Source organism: Pygocentrus nattereri, chromosome 2 (assembly GCF_015220715.1).
Source record: "Pygocentrus nattereri isolate fPygNat1 chromosome 2, fPygNat1.pri, whole genome shotgun sequence".
NCBI classification, from domain to species: domain Eukaryota; kingdom Metazoa; phylum Chordata; class Actinopteri; order Characiformes; family Serrasalmidae; genus Pygocentrus; species Pygocentrus nattereri.
Genome location: NC_051212.1, coordinates 32,087,587 through 32,104,918, shown reverse-complemented (window position 1 = coordinate 32,104,918; position 17,332 = coordinate 32,087,587). Strand labels below are relative to the sequence as shown.

The following is a 17,332-nucleotide window of genomic DNA, read 5'->3' as shown; positions in this document are numbered from 1 at the left end:
TTGAATGATAAAGAGATGGGTGATATGGCAAAAATATAACATAACGATACTTAATGACAGTCTCTAGGTACATTATAAGTATCATAATATTTTGGCTTGATTAGTTGGAACAGAGAGAACTAGTGGTACTATATTTTAACAATATTGTCAAAAAACTACAGTACAGTGGTTTTAATCAATATTTCACAAACGACACTAAATCCAATTAAACTAGGCCTAATTATGCTCTCTTTACAACGAAACATACTGTTGTTTTTTTGTGCCTTAAATATTGATATCCACAATATCCTCAGAGAAGCATGTTTTGCATCACAGTAACAATACACGTCATAATGCCTACCCCATACCACAGATGTAGATCAAAAATAATCTTTGTATCATTACACAACTGAGTGAGACTTTAAAAAGCAAATACTCACCACCGTCCGATGCGGCTGACTGAAAAAGAACAAAGAAAGACATGAATGAAAAACAGTCATCCTGACTCTGGGAGGAAAGAGGAGAGGAAAGCGCTGGGTGAGAAGAAGACAGAGGGGTGAAATGAGAAACGGCCGGACTGCAGGGAGCTCCTCCTGACATCTCCACAACCTTCCTCATCCTGACTGTGTGTGAGAGTGGGTGTGCTGTGTTTGTGGAGAGGGGAGGGTTTTTACAAAGGCATCTGCAGACAGGCCTGTTAGTGTAGCTGTGGATGGGCCCTGGTGGCTTTACACACAGCTGTTCACACCTCTGCTCGGGGTACCACCCACACACGCATACACACATCACCAAATGACCCCCCCGCCCACACACACAGACTGTTGGAACCTAAAAGAAAGGGCTTTAGAAAGGGCAAGCACTTCAAAAGCAATAAAATCTGTCATGTTCCAGTAACACGACTGTTACTGTGGGTGTGCATTTGTGATTTAACAAAACAGAGAGAGAAAGAGAGGGAAAGCATGTAGAAATAACATTTGAACAAGTACCTAGCATATGGTAACAGACCTAAATCAGGCCCAGATATGGTTCTCTTCTCAAATCTACATAATGGCAAACAGAGGTCAGTAAGAAAGTGTTTGTTTGTGTGTGTGAAGGGGTGAAAGTTTGTTTTTGTACATTTTCAGGACAAAAAGGTCTTAACAGTGCATTAAAACAACAGTTTCCAACAGTTTTTTTTAACATTTCTAAATAATTCAGTCATTAAAAGTGGTGTGAAACATACTGGTTTGACAAGTTTCTCTTGAATGGAGCATTTCACATCAAACCACACTGAATTACTTTGTACTGACTCAGATGTCTTCACACTGGTATTGACAGGAAACAAGGTTTGATTATGTCTACAACACAAATTAAGCTATTTTGCTTACGATCCAAAATGACCAGCACATTTACACATCTTTTGGGGTTTTATATGTAATACTGATATTTGATAATGATAACACAAAGAATATATATTTTGGGGTAATATTTGCCCCAATGAACTCGGTTGTATCTCTTTACCATGAATATGTTTTAAGAATTTGTTTTAAGCGAACATATTGTTAAAATAATGTCTCAGGCAGCATACAGGTAGCCATTTCATGTAATAACTTTCTGTGAGACATCCTGAATTTCTACGAGGCTTCAGACATCTGGTTCCTATCACCAACACTGCGAACAATTCCGATAAGACAAGTGTCTCTGGAACAGAGCATTTCACAAAAGACCAATCTGAATTACTTTGATTACATCTCAATAATTTAATTATAAATAGACAAAAATGTTTTTTTTTTTGTTTTTTTTACAAAAGTTTGGATGGAGGCATTGCTAAAAAGCTTGAGGTAATGAGGCCACTGATGTTGAGGAGATAAATAACAAGCAACAAGAAACTATGAAGCTGAAGAACAAGGAGGTGAGATTTAAAGCTGATGTTTGGAAGTGCTAGCAATTTCCTGGAACTTGACAGCGAAGTGTTGTCCTATATAGAGTTGCATATATGTTTTTTGGTGTCTGATTTGAGTACACTGTTTATGAGTTTCACATGCACATACACAGAATTCAGCAGCTGCAACCTTCTTCTGAAGTCCAGAGAGCGCAGAACCGTTTGCCATTGTTTGTCAATATCAGCTCATCAGCAGTCTGAAAGGGTGCATTCCTACCCCAGCATGCCTCCCTTTGCAAAGCTGAGATCACTGGGCACATCAAGCATGCTTAGGCTAATCAGGGAAGTATTCATATGCTAATCAAGGGTTTACTGTGAAAACTGACAGGATCAGGGTCTCCCATGTGACAAAATGCATACCTGGTATAATTGAGCGTACTCATTTTTGCTAGTATAAATTGCACCTTTAATAGTAATAACAATAATTGCATTTTAAACTATGCTGAAGTATTTCTAAGCTATTTCACTTTAGCTAACATGAATGCTAATTGGAAAGAAAAGAAACTTTTAATGGCTCACAGTGAAAACACATCTCAAAGAACAGAATTGTGAAATACAAAATAACCAGAATAGGAATTTCAGACGGTTCTCCAAGTCTTAAAAATGTGGATGCACAAAACTCTGCTGAAAACGAGGTCTAAAATGTGCACATAGACATTCAGACAAATTAGAGCTCTCCTGGAACAATGCAAAACAAGAACAAAAACAGAAGTCTTTTGCAATAATTCAATGTAGAGAAAGAAGGGTTGCATGTATGATCCCAAGAACACCATGCCTACAGTAAAGTACAGAGGTGGGAGCATCACGATGTGGGGCTGCTTTTCTGCAAATGGTACTGGGGCAATACACATCATCAAATGAAACCTTATTGGATCGATGTGCCAGGACATACTACAGGAGAATTCAGTCTCATTGGTCAAGAAGCTGGATCTTGGACATTTCAACAAGACAAATACATAACCAAAATAACCCAATATCGGTTTCTAGAAAAGAAATGGAAGAAAATGGGAGTCCGTCAGAGGGACCCTCATGCTCTGCAGAATTTAAGATGGTTTTGTGAAAAGGAAGAATGATCCAAAATTGAACCAGCGTGCTCCAAGAAACTGCTTACTTCCTACCACTGATGTCTCAAAGCTATAATTGTCAAGTACAGATTTAAAACAAAGCACTAATGTTATTCATCTGTGTTGTGTGAATACCTTTTTAATGGTTAGGAAGACATCCGTTAGTTTAGTACACAGTGAAAAGACATTATGTGTGTAAATGTGAAGTGGATACACGTGATGGACGTGTATTAAATAACGAAACGAAACAAAAAAAAGGTCTTGTCTCCCCTCACTGTGGAGATGTAAGGTTTGTTATCCTTTTCGAAGCCACAATGTGGTTGCAATTTTTAGCCTTGATTATCATCTCAGTGCAGCATCACACAGTAAAGAACTGAAGCACCTATAATTCACCAGGCTGTGCAGAACACTTGTAGAAAGTTTATCGGAAATATCCACAAGACTGATATGTGCATAATGCTTGTAGACTTTTAATGAACATTCTAACCAAACAAAGTCAACACACACCATAAATGAAATGAGCTACACCTGTTTGTCTAATTGCAAATATTGCCATAACAATTATATAAGTAGAAAAATGTGACAGAAAGTATGACCTTCTAAACACGCAAACTCTGTAGCACAGTGCAGACAAAAAGACAAACACAGCTAAATCCTCTTGTATAATGTCTGTTTTCAATATAGCCTAGTCCAAGAATGCTCTTAAGCGAATCCTACAGAGGGGAGAGAGAGGGACAGGCTCCAAAAACCACAAGGCTTCTTCATGAGACCACTTCAAAGTGTGAAAGAGCTCTAGGACATAGATCTGTACAAGCCAGCCAATTCCCTTGCTCCACTCAGAACATGTCCATACAAAGTTAAAGGACAATAAAACTAAGATTTGATGTGATACCATTATTGGATGCCTGTAAAATCAGGAGGTTAACTCGATCAAGTTAAACTCCAGGCGTATGCGTGGGTCATCTAGTTTAATCATCTACAGTGCAAGCAATTGTTTCTTTCTCAAATGCTGACGAACCTCCTTGTAAGGCAGGGCATGACGAACTTTGCTTTCTCCTATTTTTTAAACAGCCCTCATGGTGCTACCCAAGCAACTCCAGCTCCACACTGAACCCCCTCCCGGCTCTGAAGTGGACCCTTCTGCGGTTCAGATGGAGGGAGGGAACGAGGCATGAGGTTGGTAATGGGAAACAGAGGGAGAGAAAGAGAGAGCAGGAGGAAAACAGGCAGCTATGACATGCTAGTCACTCGCGGAAGAAGCAGCTCAGCTAATAAACTGCTGCCACCACCCTGGAATCCTCAAGTGGAACACTGTGGTAACAACTCATTTCAAACCACAGACAATGCAGCCACCAGTGACACGTGTTTCAGACTTTGGTGATTAAATATATCTTACAGACCCATTAGGAAGTATGTTATTATGCAGGGCAAGGGGATTTCAGCACGAGCAGAATGTGGTCACCACATTGAATAGCAAGGTTTCAAAGTAGGCCAGTACTGTAGTTTAAGAGATTTATAAACAAAATGTCTGTCTCAGATGGCCTAACTGACGAATCAAGAATACAGTGGCAAGACTTGAATAATAAGGAGCAGTTAAAGTCCTAGGAAATATAATCTAAAATATTAAAATATTTGTGTGGTATAAAATATAGGTGTTAAACATCCATCAAAGCTTGAATAAAAAACAAGATGTAACTACTTTAAAGCATGAAGTCTGTAGAGATTTTGATACAGTATCAAAAATGATCAAAATGGTAAACAGGACTGTAATGATATACAAAATACATCACCAAATACATTCTATACATTATGGTGGTGTCTTGATTCATTTTTGATACAGCAGATAAGGAGATACAGCCAGAGATGTTATAATTGGAACAGACGGTTCACAAAAACAAAAAGGAACACTTAAGGTAACTATACACATATTTTCAGCTTTGACATGATTTTCAATTCTGTCTTTATTCTCCAGAGCTTTAATTATAGACTCCATAGATTGGTTTGGATTAGATAAATAACAGTTCTCCAGTAGAACTGTTTAAATGTCTGCTGTGCATCCTATCAGATAGAGTGGGAAGGGAGCAGAGCTTATGCTATGTACACTCTCATGCTCGAAGGACAGGTCCTTTTTTCTGAAGAAGCTTATAACTACTAAGGGTTGTGATTTTTGGGGTTTATTTTGATAGATGACTGGCACGACAGCCACTGAAAATGTTCTATTTGAGAACTTTTACCATCCTGTGCCAAACCAATCCATGCAGTATGTAATTAGAGTTCTGTAGAATCAACACATTTTTTACAACATATGAATCAAATTGAATCATGACCTCAGAACAGAAAATCATGACAAACCTGAAATATGTGCAGTTACCTCAATAAAACACCAATATTCTAATTAGCAGCTTGACTGTCATTAATCTGTCCATAACCCCCATCTTTATTTTGTTGAATTTTTCTCTTCAATTTATTGCATGCACAGAAAACCAGGCCTTTCTTTGCTACATGTACAAACGTACCAATGCTGAAGTTCTGGTGCCAGATAACCTACAGTTTTCTCATCATTTGATTGGTTGCTCAAACTCAGAAAGTGAGATCATTCAAGCAACTAATCAAGCAACCAAGCTTTGTGGCAAAGATGAGTAACATCAGCTTTTAACCCAAGGTTAGAACCACCTAATTTGCATCAATAGAGGAGAAATTCTTGCAAACTATATGTAGACAATGGAAAATTATTCCTAGAGCCTACTTTGTACATACTGGGTGCCCATAAGACCAGCATTAACCTAATTAGAAAGTAATCATGAATGTAGGTTCCCCGCAGCTTTGAAACCAAAGGCAAGTATGGTACATATTAGGATTTTCAGAAGACTATTATTATTTCTGTGCTTGCAAAGAGACGCAAGGCATATTTTAAATTTGTGTGTACCGGAAAATGCCACAACTAAAGCTTTGAGACAAAATGCTTTTTGTTTGTCTTGTCCCATAAAACCCACATGAAAGTGCTTCTTCTCAATTGTATAGAATTCAGATGAAAGTTCTCTCCAACTCATGAATGCTACGTTTGCACTGAGAGCCATCTGCAGAAGTGCAAACATATTACAGCCTCTCATGTTTGCTGTGTAGAACGTCAGCAATCACATTTCCCTTCTGTGATGCCCACACACACACACACACCTGCTAGACTCTCTTCCTCTTCCTGACTGTTCACACCTTCAGTGGCAAACAAACTGCACCACACCTATTGTATTATTATGTCAGTAATGCTAATCATTGATTTTTTGGTGCCTATAGGACTGGTCTTCTGGACATGGATTTAGCCTAGTCTCACACAAAATTGGAGTATCAATGATGAATCAGCACTGAAAATTCATCTTCGTTGTACGCTTGAAGAGTAGGAAACTGACCAATAGGGTCATAACAGGTGGAATTCACATTTACAGGTTTTGGCAGAAGCTCTTATCCAGGGCAACTTACAATTTAATGACGTTGCAAAGGTAGAACAACATAGTGTTAGGAGTCTTGATAGGACTCATATTAGTGTAGTGATGTGTACTTGCCTGGGCAGGGATCAAACCCCACTTGGCTGTGAAAAGGGCAGCGAACTTACCCACTACACTACACCAAGCACTATTGGAAGCGTTTCCTTATTTTCAACTTCGATGATGTTACTTAAGGCCAGAAACAAACTGCAAAATGCAAGTACACAATCACAAACATCAATACATTGCATAGACGTAGTCCTTCTGTGCAAAGTCAAAGCGTGTGTTCTTACGTTACTGTGCTGATTAAGACACTGTGGATGATAGATTACAAACCAGAACAGGATTTGTCATTGAATCATTGAATCATTCCAACAGCCACAACAACTGTACATGTGAACAGTAAAGGAATGTGAGCTGATTTATTTGTTCTATTGGAATAATGAGGTGATGAGGTATCACATATATGTTTATGCAAGCAAGGCATTTTCCAACTATTCGTCTGCTGACAGTTGAGCACACAAGTGGTGCAAGGCAGTTTGGCCAGGCTTTGCAGTTGCTATAGTGCCCATTGCTATAATGCTCAGACTGCAGATTGCCCTTAAAGTGTGGGGTTATGGCACATTTTACAATTCACTGATGTATGATGCATTTTCATAGCTCAAAGCTTTCGTATTCACTTCCATGTGTGAAGTATGTTTCTGGCCTAAAGCTGAACAACATTTTAGGGATTCGAAAATCTCTCTAGTGGAAATGTGTAATTGCATGCAACACGTGGAAGAACATTTTATAATGGCAACTGTGCTCTGGACACTTTCTCTGAGCGGATCATGAGTGTGTAGAAGAATATTCAAAGAGATGTCAAAACTTGGTGAATGTCGTCTGAGGATGTAAGTAAATTATACATTATTGCCTTTATATAATCATCAGTACAATGATCATTTTGCGTTTGAGACCAAACATCGACCGCATCGTCTGTTTGAGCCTGTGTTGTGATGTTAATATGTAAAGATGAATGACATGATCCAAAAAACTATTGTGAAATCCGACTGACACCTCAGAATGACTTGCAGTAGCACATGCACACCTTATTTCAGCATGTTGTTTTATGATGACTTTTTAATGCTTCTTTCAGTTTAGTACAGCTTTAATGAGAACTGAAGCTTGTCAGCATGCTGTTGAATCTGTTGCTAGCTGTCAAAATTGAAAAAATAGGCCTGTGTTCTTGCATGTTTTATTGCCTTACATTCAAAATGTCTCAGAGATGATTATGCATAAATTTACCATTCTGACAGGTCAGTATTATGAACAAACAGCAACCATTCTGACAGTTGCTGTCAACAAAAGACAAAAAAGCCCATACCAAGAGGTGGAACAGTGTATCCACTGGCTGAAGTTAAAACAGTGCTACAAGAGACAAGCACCAGATCCAAACAAAAGTTCCTGGCATGTCTTAGCATGTTTTATTCAAGAGTTTCAGCAATGCAGGCGGACAAAGACGGATTGCATGGATGGATCTGAGATACAGCCGCAAAGCAAACACTAAAGTGAAGAAGGCTGGTCTTCCCCTCTAAAAAGCCAACAGTGAAGGCATAAGAGAAGTGTTAAACACTTCTTCTCCTTGCAGGCTGTTTGAAACCCTGCTGAGGCCAGGCAAGGCTCACCAGCACAGCTGCTAGTGAGGCAACTAATGAGTAAAGCAGCTGATCTAACAAACTCAAGCCAATGAAGGATAAACGAGCAAGAAAGAAAAGACCCGAATGGAAAGACTCTGAAGCGAACTCACCACTTTCTGGTGCCGTGCCCTTCGGAAGGAGAACCTTTTTTTTAGGCTCATCTTAGAGTCGATGGCCTTAGTCAGCACGGAGCGTGTGTATATGCTATGCATTTCTCTGTGTTTGTGAGCAGACACCTGAAGCTTCTCCACCTAGGATGGCATAGGGAATGCGCGCATTCACACATACACACACACGGTCATGTCTAAACAAGTTCACTCAGCCCCCAACATATGACACCACAAGACGGAATAACAGGATGGATTTTCCTGTACTGTAGTCATAGCTAAACTGTCACTCACACCCTCAAGGACTTTAGATCATATCACATCCAGGCACAAAAACGGCAAACTAATTTCTTCCAAGACAACCTAATCCATCATTACTTCTCTGTTGGGCTTATTTGGAGATGTGTGTGTAACCGTGTATGATGTATAATGGGATAAATTTAGTTCCTTTATATTTGTGTTAGCGCGGTTCACTCTGGGTGGGCCTTTCCCAGCACTAATGCAGAGCTACAAGGAGAGATATTATATTACCGTGTTTTCTCTACTTTAGAAAATATTCAAACTTACGCCCAAACTGTATGTGGAGATTTTATGGTGGTTAACATGTTTTCTCCTGCTAGCTCCATATTCTTAGTACAACAGAGAGTTAACCCTATCATACCTAACGTTTCGCCGGTAATACATTCCGAGTTTGGCCTGAATGTCCCCTTTAACTCGTGAAAATCCGACTAGCTTGGATATGTGCATGTCCACTTTGTGCCATACATAAAACAGCAGGGTTACTTTAAAAAAACATTTACTGATTATCTACCTGTTAAAAATGTAACTTTGTAAAATCTGTAACGTTATTCAATTATTATATGAAAGTAACCTAATCTGTTTTCACAATCTGTTTACCTTCCACTGCTTTAAGTCTACTTGTTTCACAAGTGAAATAAAGACGTTAAAAACAAGTTTCATCAAGACAAACAGGAAGCCTGCACTGCAAAAACAAAACGATACAAAAGTATGCAAAAGTTTGAATACCCCTGCTCAAATGAAGCGTTCTGCACTTCTTATTTATTCGCTGATAAAAAGTAAATGTCATGAATTTGCACAGACCACATTTTCTGTTAATTTTTTCCCATTATGTTCAATTTAACAAATAAACAGTAATTATTACTTAATATATGCAAAAGTGTGATCTCATTAAAGGATGTGTTAATTTACTTAGAAAATCAACCAAACATGTAATTTAACCAGGAGCACTTAAACTTTAAATTGTTTTTGACATATAAATTTCCGCTAAAAGGGCACACAGTGGACATGTCATGATGTTTTTATTAACATCATTATTTCTATTTATATATTTATTTATTTTATGGTTTGGCATCGTTTTGTTTGAGGCCCTGTTTGGGCTGCTTTTGGAAATGCAGGCCATACGTGACAAAGCTGAGGACAAATAAATCTTTTTGACATTTATTATGAGATACTCAGACACAACAGTCTGGTCAGCTTGGCGGTTGCTATTCATTCTCTTTATAATAAACACAACAACAGCACTGAAAAATCACATTATTCAAGGAGAAGAGCCGATGATAAATCAGGAACAGCCTCAGTATTAAAGCATTACTTATATGTGAGTACTTATATGTGTGTTCTGGGTTTTGGTTTTGTGTGTCTGTCTGAATGTAAGTTGCCTCTAATGGCCCTGACTGCACAGCGGGCTGTGGATTTACAGTATTGGTTTCCTCTTATTCTCTGAGCGGCTCCATCTGGGTGAAAACACTTGTAGTGACCTCATTCTGTAAGCAGTAAATTTGTTCCACATCAGCTGACTCTTCAGTCATACATGTGTTTGTGCATACAACTTCATCATGTATTACTGTAGTTCATGTCTGTGGCTGTTTGAGTCTGGTGCATATTTAGAAGACTGTAACTTTCTGTGCGCTTAAAATCCAGCGAGAAGCTGAAGCAATCATTTCAGAGTCATTTTCAAGGGAGTAAAACAAATCGCTTCCTCTTATCTCAAGCTGACAAAAACGGCCTGAAAATAACATCAGAGACCTCGGAGGAGACTTCCTTTGAGCCCGCTGGAGAGGGAGGGGAGAGACTGATAAGACAAAGGAGTGACAGAGAGAGAGGGTGGTAGAACAGCAGGCTCAATCAGACAACTTTAGCCTCTTTCACAGCTGAAAAATGCACCTTTCTTTCATGAAACAGAGAGCCGTGTGGTGTTTACATAATTCAAAGTTAGATTTTACGCATGTAAATCAAGAAGTCCTTGATGATATCTGTCTGCATTAATAAAGTTAATGAGCCGATGTTTCCTGAGTGCTGCTACTCGATGAACTTTAAACCCAACAGTGCTTGTTTTGATTGGACTGCTTAGTTCTGCTTTCTTGTATTATGCCTAAAAGAGCTTTATAGTGTATCTCTAATGTGAAAACTGGCATAATGGAATTTTTTTGGAAAAGTATAAAAATTATAAATGTTCATTACAACATCAATACATCTAAAACTAAAAATCAGTATTGTAGGAAAAGGACAAAAGTGATGGTGGCTCTAAACCAGGGCTTCTTACTGAAAAGCTCACTGAAACAATGTTATGTACAAGGTCAAATATATGTTAATGATTGTCATGAGCTTTTAAACATCGAATGTCTTAATGTCTTTTATAAGCTTTAAATGTTCATGTTCAATCTAGAATGGCCAAAAACTGTTTATGTGCCCCAGTGTTAGTGTTTACTGCTAACATACTAGTAGAAATCCCACGGGAGTGCTAGAAATGATCATTATCATCCTTTTTTTTCTTGTTTGACTGATACTTATGGCCCAAATTGAAAGCCTAGCAACAGTTGGCCACTGTAAAATTGTGATAGGTTTAGTAATATTACTCTGACAATACAAAACAGTAATATATTTATACTTCATATTTAAGCATGCTTGGGAGAAAAACTTCCTATATAGTTTAATTCATAATTCCTTTTTTGATTCATTTCATTGTGTTCTATTGGTTCAACACCAGGACTGTTTTGGTGTTGCGTTCATCTCACTTTCAAACTATAACATTTTATTATAGACCAAACAGGATGAAAACAAGAGAATAATACTGTCCAATAACAATAAGTGTCAGTTCCTATGTTGATACCTGCTGAATGTCCAACAGCTAGCTGGGTCCAGATATGGTGGCAACATTACCATCATATTAGTTACCTACAGGCTCCATGTTACTCTTTGCTGTCGTGAACAGATCACCATACTGATGTTCAATACAAGAACATGCATACAATAGCATGGTTTTTATGATAAACACTAACTCAAATACATCCAGGTAAAAGATCATATTCAGTAAAGAGAACAGCCAGTGTAGCAGTAACAACAAGAAGTCTTATCTATAGCCAAAGACCACAGGTAACCACACTTAAAGTTGTCGTTGCAGGTGTAACACCACAAAGCTGGAATTGGTTCCTCCTATTCTCTAGAAGGAGCAGCGAGTTTTAAATGCAAGTTAGTCATTTTCTCTTAACAAATCAAGTAACCACAGGCACATGACAAGGCATGGTTCAATGATGTGACTAAGGCCTTCTTGCAGTATTTACAGTTCTAATCAGATATGCTTCACAGTGAAACTGGGCTACACTAAGAGTATTCTTACATCCTTAGATTTTTACTGAAAAGCATGTAATTGGGTAAATTAAACTAGTTAATACCCACCTCTCTTGGTCCAGACAATGGCTGCTAATTGACAAATCTGGGAAACCTTTTTTTCCCCCAAGAAAAAAGGACACTACCTTGAGATTATACAGTCAAACTGACAAGTAGACAGTGTGATTCTGTGATTCGTTCCTAATTTTTCACTGCACAATTTCTATAGGAGATGAATACCAGTTGCTCGTCTGTGTATGAGAGAGCTGACACTATCAGCTTAAACTAATGTGCTACTTCATAAAGGGTTACAGCAACAATCTGCTGAACCTACTGCAGACATGGTCCCTCATCATCACTAAAATCTCCCAAAAGAAAAGTTGAAGTTTTGACATATACATTTTGTTTCCTTTGGGAATTAAATTATTTTAAACCACACAGATGTTACCATTGGCTTAATTTACAGTTACACATTAGTCTCCCCTGTGACACTGATGGGATTCTAGGAATCTTCTTAGGATGAGAGTAAAAGCTCTGGAAAAGCAACCCTACAATGTCACTGCAGAATTCATGATATCTCAACTCAAGGCTACCTAGAAAGACAGCAAAATAATCCCACAGTTATCATCACTGCCAACAGAATGACTTCCTCTGAAGTGGAAATCCAATAACAGAAGCACTGTAGATTGTAATCTAATACCACAGTACTATGTAAAAGTCAGAGACCACCCTTCATTTATTTAATTTTCGGTCAAGCTGTTCAATTTTCAGCATCAGGAAAAAACAGAAAATATATATTTAACAGAAAATTACACAGAAGCCTGAACACCTAAATATAATACAGTTTTGTTCAGTATTTAGTGTGTCCACTCTTTAACTTTATTATAGATTCCATTCTTTTGGGGAGACTTGCTTATATGATATTTTTCTACACCTCCAAAGTTCAGTCTTAGAATTTGGTTGCATTTTGTACTCTCACAATCCAAGCAATCCCAAATTGATGTTACCGTCTCAGGTCTGGGGTGGACTGTCCATTGTTCTGAACATCAGGAGCTTCCTTATTTGCTTTTAAATGTTTTTCTTTTTTGTCTATTTCTTTTCTCAGTAACAGTTTCTTGACAGCCACACATACTTTCAGACTCATAGTATTGATTGTTATCTCAGAGTGGAAGAATGGATAGAAACACCTATGCATTTTTTTCAGAGATGAAGCAAGAGTTTGTTGCTGGTCTACCAAGTCTTAGGAGTCCCATTTTCTCTGTATATCTTTTTTTTTTTTTTTGTACTCCAGTTTTTCATTTGACTTTCCCCCCTCCTTATGCGAGTCTTATGGCTATTTGGAATGGAAATTAAATAAATGAAGGGCGGTCTCTGACTTTTGCACAGTATTGTATACATTAGAACACCATTACCACCACAAACACCATTACCAGACACAACTGTACAGACATATGATCATTTTTCACAGCTCCAGTTTAGTAATGCAAAACTAAATACAGCAGGATTTAAAATGTAAACTTTACACAGCCTGACAGACGTTCCAAAACCATATGTTTTATCTCCTAAACATTTTGATGGCATAGCATTTGCATTTAGGAACCGTGAACAGTAAACAACCCACCATTTCTTCCTTCCAGGATGAGTAGCGAAAGAGATGAAGGCAGGCAGGCCTCATTTAGCCTGAAGGCAGTGCATCAGTCATCATCTGAGCTTCACCACGACCCCACCCAACCACACTTTCAAAAGTTTTCTCTTCCACCTTTGTACTAAACCAGTGGTCTTTCAAACTGCAACCTGATGCTCATAATTACACATGACAGTACCCTTTCTTGACAAAAATAGCCTCCCTTTGACCAAGCATGAGCTGAACTAACTGGTTTCAAAGTCATGATGAAGAGAATGTGTAAAAATAACATGCCAAGCTGGAGAATTTTACAGTGTAGAACAGAACTTCGCTGGACAATATAAAGAGCTGCGTCTCCTTTGCATACTACATTATACACTTTGCCTTTTTTCTTACTATGTCCTCCTTTACTTACTATATTATATACCCTATGTGCTTATTCTCTATTCTTTATTGCTTACTATATTCTGATTTAATCCTCCATTATCACTTCTTTGGCTCTTTTAAACGGACACCAAATCAGTTGGTGAGTGCCATGAGTCTTTTACCAGAGGTGTTTTTTTTTCTTGGTGGGTCTAGTGCAAAAACTGCTAGCACTTTGTGGTGGCTCTGACTGCTAAAGGAAGCCAGTAAGTAGCTCTCTTGGGAAAAGGTCCCTAACAGCTTCCCATTCATTTTGTGTCAGTGCAGTTCAAAGAGCAAAAAACACACAAAGCTGATGCGATAGCGGCACATCAGCCAAATATCACACTGGCATACAGAGAGGAAATTACCATTCCTGCTTTAAAAACCTCTTTAAAATACAGAAACAGACTTAATGGAGTGAGTTTAAAACAAAAACAAAGACTTTTGGTGTTATTCTGGTACTACTGCTGAGATTTGAAAAAGGGTCAGTTTACAGTTCTTGAATTATTGGAATTAAATATTATGAAATGTGGTAATTTGTCTAAACCAGAATACAAAAATTCTGGAATATGTACAGTATGGAAGAAAAATAGCCACTTTTATATAATAGCTGTATATGTTCTTGATTGTTTGCTGTTTATATATTTTCTATATACTTTATTAAAGGACTAGTACCAGTCCAGTCTTAAAAATCTTTGCACCGTAATCTCAGAAATCTTGCAGAAATTGAGAAATTCTGACAAAAGTGAGGATTTAAAACTTTTAAGCAGAAGATGAACTATTGTATTATGATTTGACTGATTAAGTTATTGTACATAGTGTTATGACGAAGCTTAACGCTGGAATATGCAGTAAAAAGTCAAAAGTGTAGACTCTGTTCTGTCTACACAGAATATAGCTTGTACAGTGTAATCAACTGTGTAACTCACTACACTCAAAGAAATGAAATGCTGAATTTACTTAAAGATGTTATATCAAGAGGTTCCCAACTGTGTTAAGTAACTTCTAAGTTGTCGAATTGAGTAATATGTACTCTTTGAATTCAAGTAAATCACAGCAGATAAAGAACAAAATAGTAACAGGTTTAAGTGAAATCTAGATAATTTAATGAAGTTACTGTGCAACTGAGCCATCACAGAACTGTGCTCAGCAGTAAGTTACATGGTAACTTGCAATTGCAAAGTGGCTAAGTGGTTGACCGTGTAGTATAAGAAGGATGACCCGATGGAAGATAGGGGATAACACGAAAAGAGTGAAAAAACAAGTAAAATAATATGCAAAGAGATGTAGAATTTCACTCAACAAGATTGTACTGACCAAACAGATCATTTTCAAGTATATCTGACAACTTACTAAATTTAATTAAAAGAACACAACTAACTCAGTTTATTGATTTACATGCTTTGGTTAAGTTATATCAACTGATTAAAACCAACAACAGGGTGATTTCACTTTTACGTATATGTAATTAAGTGCTTGAACAACTTGTAAACTGTAACCAATTGCTTAACTCAATATGTAATGAAATGTTTGAGTAACAGGCAAATGAACGTAATAACTCTTGACGTCTACGGGTTAAGACTTAGCCAACATTCTCCAGCAATAACGAAGTAATCCAACCTCACACAATGACACTGCTCTCCTGCCTTATCCACCTACTGTTCTACAGCTCACAAAAGAAAGGCAGTAATCGGGAACTTCCTAACCTTCTTTTCACAATCATCAAAATAACAGCTGGCCCTCATCAAGGCAATTTCTCTGGTGGCTAGTTTAAGGTCTGCTCATACAGCTTTTGTGGTTTAGAGTTACCAGTCCAGAGCCAAGTGGAAGACACCAGGAAGGCCAACCATCCAGAGGGTAAACCTTACTACTCACCACTAGATACTGTGTGCTGTAGGTATGGAAAACACTCACCAGGTTGTCAAACCCAGAATTCAAGCATTCAAAGTGACTGAACATACTGAACGTCCTAAACATTTTCTTCACTGCGTTTGAGAGGAGACTGATGTCTAATCCGATGTGTGAATCATAATGACTGTTAAGGAACAAGAAAAAACAAATGTCGCCAATGTTTGTGTCACAGTGACATTCACTGTATACTGTTATGAAACGACAACAGAGTTGATGGAAAATGCAGCAAATTACATACATAGAGGTGAGGTAGTTTAGTGGCAGAGCTTCTGCTGCACATTGTAGAGCAGTTTCAGTCTAAGTACTACAACTGTACTGCCAACATTTAGGCCTAGACATTTGACATTTCACCTTTTATAATTTCTGGACCAGCGCTGCCCAAAGTGTGGCCTGTGAGCCAAAGCTGACCTGTAAGAAAATTCGATTTGGCTTTCCAGAAAGTTATCCTAATCTCACCCTATATAACATACTGAATTCATATTTTCTTTTTAAAACTGAATTTTAGACCATTTTAACACATTTAGGAAAAAAAACTATTGCATACTATTTAGTCTTTTCAGCCTTTGGCCCTCTACAAAATATGTACTTTGGTCCCCCAAGACAAAACGTTTGGGCACCCCCTCTCTAGACACTCTTCTCACCGCAAACATTTCAATGTACAAATGATAGTGTATATAAATAACATTATATAGCTGCCTATCCAGCATCCATTTTACTAAATGTCATGCGGTGTTAAAAATCATCATTAGACACTACTAATCAAAAGCAAGACCACACAAGTCCTTCAAAACATCAAATCTTTTGATCAAATGTTCTTGAGAAGGACAAAGTAGATTGCTGCAAATAAGAGAAGAAAAACTAGAAGCGTTGAGATTTTATCTGAAAGGGATGCACTTAGATAGCAGAGAAAGGAACGGCACTTACTGTTGGAGAGTGGAGAGTTAAAGGTGGCTCCATGTGTGTCTATGCTTGTCTGTGTGTGTGTGTGTGTGTGTGTGTGTGTGTGTGTGTGTGTGTGTGTGTGTGTGTGTGTGTGTGTGTGTTCTTCCTCAGCGTTCCCTCAAATAGCCGGGAAAAAAAAAACACGTCCATTCAACTACATGCTCTGTAAGTTCACAGGGTGAAGCTGAAGTGACTCTCAATGTAAAAAATCCTCCAACTTTTTCCCTCTCTCTCCCGTCTCTCTTTCTAACGCTCACTCCCTTTTTCCATGCTCCCTCCTTTCACTCTCTCAACTTCAGTTTCTCCTCCCACTGTAAGGAAACCTCACTCCCTCAGGTCAGTCAGAAAGAACTTATGTCAGACGTCTGTAGGAGGAAACTTGAAGGAATGACCTGAACCCTGCATGTAAACACACATTTACACTTGTACGTTTCAGGGCTGTCACATTTAGTTAATTAAATGCAAATGATTTAAAATCCTCAATTCAAATTTTACCTTCTCAGTGACTTGACAGTTGACATATGATGACGCATACTGGAAGTTCTCTTATGTCTGTCTAAAGTCTCACTAGTCCTCACTAGGAGTTTGCATCACCTT

General features: G+C 38.1%; 1 protein-coding gene across 5 annotated transcripts in view; it reads right to left on the bottom strand.

Moving 5' to 3' along the window:
• The window catches only part of rgs12a (regulator of G protein signaling 12a), a 47,332-nt gene that overhangs the window by 18,027 nt on the left and 11,973 nt on the right, over positions 1–17,332 (bottom strand). For 3 of the 5 annotated variants that reach the window (XM_017718860.2, XM_037535145.1, XM_037535141.1), the window contains exon 4: positions 420–438. In XM_017718860.2, the coding sequence (XP_017574349.1) occupies positions 420–438 (19 nt within the window). Of the gene's footprint in view, positions 1–419; positions 439–8,229; positions 8,380–16,717; positions 17,001–17,332 lie in introns of those variants that run through there. The other 2 variants (XM_037535150.1, XM_037535148.1) reach the window with 2 other exon arrangements.